Source organism: Etheostoma cragini, chromosome 15 (genome assembly GCF_013103735.1).
Source record: "Etheostoma cragini isolate CJK2018 chromosome 15, CSU_Ecrag_1.0, whole genome shotgun sequence".
Lineage (NCBI taxonomy): Eukaryota > Metazoa > Chordata > Actinopteri > Perciformes > Percidae > Etheostoma > Etheostoma cragini.
The window spans coordinates 707,654-713,100 of record NC_048421.1 but is presented as its reverse complement, the minus strand read 5'-3'; the positions used below and the strand labels follow the sequence as shown (position 1 = coordinate 713,100).

The 5,447-nt window shown below is 44.6% G+C and overlaps 2 protein-coding genes across 2 annotated transcripts in view; one reads left to right on the top strand and one right to left on the bottom strand.

The window, feature by feature from the left end:
- The window catches only part of LOC117958237, an 859,617-nt gene that overhangs the window by 218,239 nt on the left and 635,931 nt on the right, over positions 1 to 5,447 (top strand). The gene's annotated exons all lie outside the window — the stretch shown is intronic.
- LOC117958251 (heat shock 70 kDa protein 1) lies at positions 25 to 4,280 on the bottom strand. The gene is made up of 2 exons (XM_034894562.1): positions 4,057 to 4,280; positions 25 to 2,389 (listed from the first exon to the last, which is right to left on the bottom strand). Exon 2 carries the CDS (start codon positions 2,365 to 2,367, stop codon positions 442 to 444), a length of 1,926 nt encoding a protein of 641 aa, XP_034750453.1. The 5' UTR covers positions 2,368 to 2,389; positions 4,057 to 4,280; the 3' UTR covers positions 25 to 441.

The window sequence follows — 5,447 nt, the reverse complement described above, 5'->3', positions numbered from 1 at the left end:
CCCCCCCCCCCCCCCCCCCCCCCGTCTGTCACTAAAGAACAGAATAGATTGCCTTTGTCATTATACACAAGTCCAGTACCTGAAGCAGAACCTTTCCAGTGTCAACACGAAATATAAAAATATAAAATGTAAGTAGTGTAGAAGAAGACAAAAAAAAAAAAAAGGCAATGATGACGCGGTGATTAGTGATGATTCTCTCCGACCAATCAGCAGTCTGCAGGTTCTCACGTCATCTTTCGGTATCACCTCGCTCGCTCTGAACCTCAACTGAGGTATTACTACAAAAAGTATCTGTTAGCGTGTACCAGGGAGTTTTTATCATAATGGAGAACTAAAAAAGGCGAGTCGAGTACATACAAGGGACTTGTTTTCATAAGGGAAATCCAAAATTAAAAAAAGGTGAGTCAAGTTGAGTTGGTTCCATGCAGTGGAAACTCGGCATTAGTCGACCTCCTCAATGGTTGGCCCCTGGGAGCCGGCCTGGCGCGCCTGATCTCCGCAGCTGCTGCCTGCCGGCATTCCTCCCTGGTACAGCTTACTGATGATGGGGTTGCACACGCTCTCCAGCTCCTTCTGCTTGTGTTGGTACTCCTCCTTCTCCGCCAGCTGGTTGTTCTCCAGCCAGGCCACGGCCTCGTCGCACTTCTCGACCAGCTTCTTCCGGTCCTCCTCGCTGATCTTGCCCTTCAGGTTCTCGTCCTGCACGGTGGACTTCATGTTGAAGGCGTACGACTCCAGCGAGTTCTTGGCGGCGATTTTCTCCCTCTGCAGGTCATCCTCGGCCTTGTATCGGTCGGCCTCCTGCACCATCCTCTCGATTTCTTCCTTGCTCAGGCGGCCCTTGTCGTTGGTGATGGTGATCTTGTTCTCTTTGCCCGTGCTCTTGTCCACGGCGGACACGTTCAGAATGCCGTTGGCGTCCACGTCGAAGGTGACCTCGATCTGCGGGACCCCTCGTGGAGCCGGCGGGATTCCTGTCAGATCAAACTTGCCCAGCAGGTTGTTGTCCTTGGTCATGGCTCTTTCCCCCTCGTAGACCTGGATGAGGACGCCGGGCTGGTTGTCGGCGTAGGTGGTGAAGGTCTGAGTTTGTTTGGTGGGGATGGTGGTGTTGCGCTTAATCAGCGACGTCATGACTCCTCCGGCCGTCTCGATGCCCAGGGACAGGGGCGCCACGTCTAGCAGCAGCAGATCCTGAACGTTGCCCGAGGTGTCGCCGGCGAGGATGGCGGCCTGGACGGCAGCACCGTACGCCACCGCCTCGTCTGGGTTGATGCTCTTGTTCAGCTCTCGGCCGTTGAAGAAATCCTGCAGGAGTTTCTGGATTTTGGGGATTCGAGTGGAGCCTCCAACCAGGACGATGTCGTGCACCTGTGCCTTGTCCAATTTTGCATCCCTGAGGGCTTTCTCCACCGGCTCCAATGTTCCCCTGAACAGGTCGGAGCACAGCTCCTCGAAGCGAGCCCTGGTGATGGAGGTGTAGAAGTCGACACCATCACTTAAGGAATCGATCTCGATGCTGGCCTGCGAGCTGGAGGACAGGGTCCTCTTGGCCCTCTCGCACGCGGTGCGCAGCCTCCTCAGGGCTCGCTTGTTCTGGCTGATGTCCTTCTTGTGTTTCCTCTTGAACTCCTCCATGAAGTGGTTGACCATGCGGTTGTCAAAGTCTTCTCCACCCAGGTGAGTGTCTCCGGCCGTGGATTTCACTTCAAAGATACCGTCTTCGATGGTCAGGATGGACACGTCGAAGGTGCCTCCGCCAAGGTCGAAGATCAGGACGTTGCGTTCTCCCGACTTGCTTTTGTCCAGACCGTACGCGATGGCGGCCGCCGTCGGCTCGTTGATGATCCTCAGGACGTTCAGTCCTGCGATGACGCCGGCGTCTTTAGTCGCCTGGCGCTGGGAGTCGTTAAAGTACGCGGGGACCGTGATGACCGCGTTGGACACCTTTTGGCCGAGGTAGGCCTCAGCAATCTCCTTCATCTTCACCAGCACCATGGAGGAGATCTCCTCAGGGTTGAAGGCTTTCTTCTCCCCTTTATATTCCACTTCAATTTTGGGCTTCCCTCCATCTCCGACCACCTTAAAGGGCCAGTGCTTCATGTCCGCCTGCACCACTGGATCGTCAATCTTTCTACCAATCAGCCTCTTGGCGTCAAACACGGTGTTGCTGGGGTTCAGAGCCACCTGGTTCTTGGCAGCGTCGCCGATGAGCCTCTCGGTGTCGGTGAACGCCACATAGCTGGGGGTGGTCCTGTTGCCTTGGTCGTTGGCGATGATTTCTACTTTTCCGTGCTGGAAAACGCCCACACAGGAGTAGGTGGTGCCCAGGTCGATGCCGATGGCTACGCCTTTAACTGCAGACATCTCGGTGTTTTAAACAGGTTTCCTAAAGATGCAGAGAGTTAAATTAGATAAGAAGGTTTTAAAAGTAAATACCTAGAACTTTATTATTATAAAGCATTATAAATAATGTTTGTTTGTTATTTTTATGGTCAGGTGTGTCTGTGTCTCTGTGTGTGTGTGTGTGTGTGTGTGTGTGTGTGTGTGTGTGTCTTTGTGTGTGTGTGTGTGGGTCTGTGTGTGTGTGTGTGTGTGTGTCTGTGTGTGTGTGTTGGTGTGTGTGTTGGTGTGTCTGTGCCTGATACTGTGTGTGTCTGTGTGTGTGATTTAAAAACTAAATGTACAGCTACGAAGATAAATCAGTTAATCCATCAGTTGTCAACAATTAAATTAATCGCCAACTATTTTGAGAGTTTACTAAATCGGTCTGAGTCATTTCCAAACAATTGATGACTTTATAATTCTGATTTAAGATTCTTAAATGTGATCGTTTTCTAGATCATTCACTCCTCTGTGGCAGTGAACTTCAGCATTAAAAAAGGCAATGAAACATAAACTCGATGCATCCTTAATTTGGCAGTAATTCAGATATCAGGTATTTAGTTGAAACAGTAACTTTAGGTCTAAGCACATCATTTGCACAGAATCTGCATGTGCTAAAATTACAACTGTTCAAAACACATAGCTTCAATGTAAACTCAATATAAATTCCATTTATTTATAAGTCTAATCCTAAAATTGACAGTTTTTCTAATGGAGTTTGGTGGAACCTAACATCAGCTGAGTCCTTTAATTCATCGAATATTTCTAGAATAATATATTTAGGCATTTTTTACCAGCACCAAAGCATCACATAATGTAATACGTAGCTGTTATTTGATTTAAAGTCTACATCACTGTTCATTAAAATATCCATCCATCCATCTTCCTTCGCTCATTCGGTTCATTGACAGCAGCCTTAAATTGACAGTTTTTCTAATGGAGTTTGGTGGTACGTAACGTCAGCTGTATATTATTAATATTAAATCAATATTATCTCATCGACGATTATTTCTAGAATCATCCATTTAGGGCGTTTTAGTAGCACCAAATCAACACATAATGTAATACGTAGCTGTCCTTTGAAACTAATACCTTAGCTAAACTCTCCATCACTGTTCATTAACAGCAGCCTTAAATTGGCAGTTTTTCTAATGGAGTTTGGTGGAAGGTATTGTATTTAATCCATTGACGATTGTTTCTATAATTCGCTGTATATGACATTTAAGGACCTTTTAGTTCAAAGCAACACATTATTTATTACATAGCTGTTTTACAATACAAATAAATTTACTTTTAACTCTAAAATTGACAGTTTATGTGATTGATTTTGGATAAAACTCCCCGTAACGTTAAATATCAATCTACTGTTTGTACCATTATTTTTAACGTTAATTAACTAAATTAGCACAAAAAAAGACATTTTCTGATCACTAATTTGTAAACACATCATTTGTCAACACATCATTTTTACATAGTTATTCAATTTAAATTTTTTTGGAACAAATAACTTACTATGAATTCTAAAATTGACGATTTTTCTGATGGAGTTTGGTGAAACGTACGTTGACGTGACCGTTATTTGACGTTAACAGTAATTCGAATAATTTGACAGTTGATATGCAACATTCAAATTTACAACGTAGACAAAAATAATGGAAGCAGCGTACTTACCCTCTTTAAAAAGATGAGAAAATGAAGAGAAGATGATCAGAAGAGGTTTCTGTCTCTGTTTCTGTCCGTTGTGTCGGTGCTCTCGTCGTCTCGATGCCGTTAACATCACCGTCAGTTACTTTATAAGTCGCTGTCTCCCCTCTGGTAACTTCTCGAGCTTTCCAGAGTCAACTGACCGTTGCTTTGAGCCAATCAGAGCTGAGCGTGGGGTGCTCGACGTGATGACGTATCACCAGACGCGATTCCCCTGGAAGTTTCTATGAGCTTCTGGTCGACGGGAGAAGCCGGTGGAGCGAAATGTGCATTTTAAAGAACAATAAATACGCCCGAAGTACAACATCCACACCTAAAAACAGCGAAAATGACTGAGCAAATACAGAAAGACTCATCTAAAAAAGACATACAACAAATGTGAACACAATCAGATCGATAAATACACAAATTAACAAAAAAAATCACCGTTTTTGAACACTAATGCACCTAATATCCGACTTCTATGTACAATCTGTGCTTCAGAAACACCTTTCCTTCAATGCCGAAGTTTTAAGAAGACATTAATGATCAAGTCTAATATCTTGAATTTGTTTCCCAAAACTTTGCAATAATCACACGACCTAAAAAGCCTAAAATTTGGAGTTTTTCAGGTGGAATCTTGGCCCATACATTTAATCTAGAGGTCAAACTCTTCTAATACATATGTAAATATAGCTCTCTGTAATGTATGTTAACCTATGTTTTTTAACAATTTAAGGTTGTATAATGCTATTTCAGATACAGACAATGGTCTACAAATTTGTATAGTTATTTACAGAAATATCTATATATGAATATTTCTGTAAATAACTATAAAAATATGTAGAATATATATTCTCATTTAGGATCTCAAGACTTTAACATTTTTTAATTGACACCCTAACTGGAAGACTTCAGCTCTGTGAGGTTATTTAACAGAAAGGAAATAAAGCAGGATGTTAAATGTATAATCAATGTTAAAGTAATCAACCCATGGGCTTTGGGTTTGGGTTTGATTGGACTACAAGTTAATTAACGAGTGACGAGGCTGAGTACAGAGCTGTGGGGGGGGGACTTTGTCCCATGGAGTGAGCAGAACCATCTACAGCTCAACGTGACCAAGACCAAGGAGCTGGTGGTGGATCTAAGGAGAGCCAAGGCAGCAGTGAGCCCTGTTTCCATCCAGGGGGGTCAGTGTGGACATGGTGGAGGACTACAAATACCAGAGTGCACTTAGACAATGAACTGGACTGGGCCAAGAACACTCAAGTCCTCTACAGGAAGGACCAAAGCCGTCTGGGCTCTCTGAGGAGGCTGAGGTCCTTCAACATCTGCAGGACCATGCTGAGGAGGTTTTATGAGTCTGGGGGGGGGGGGGG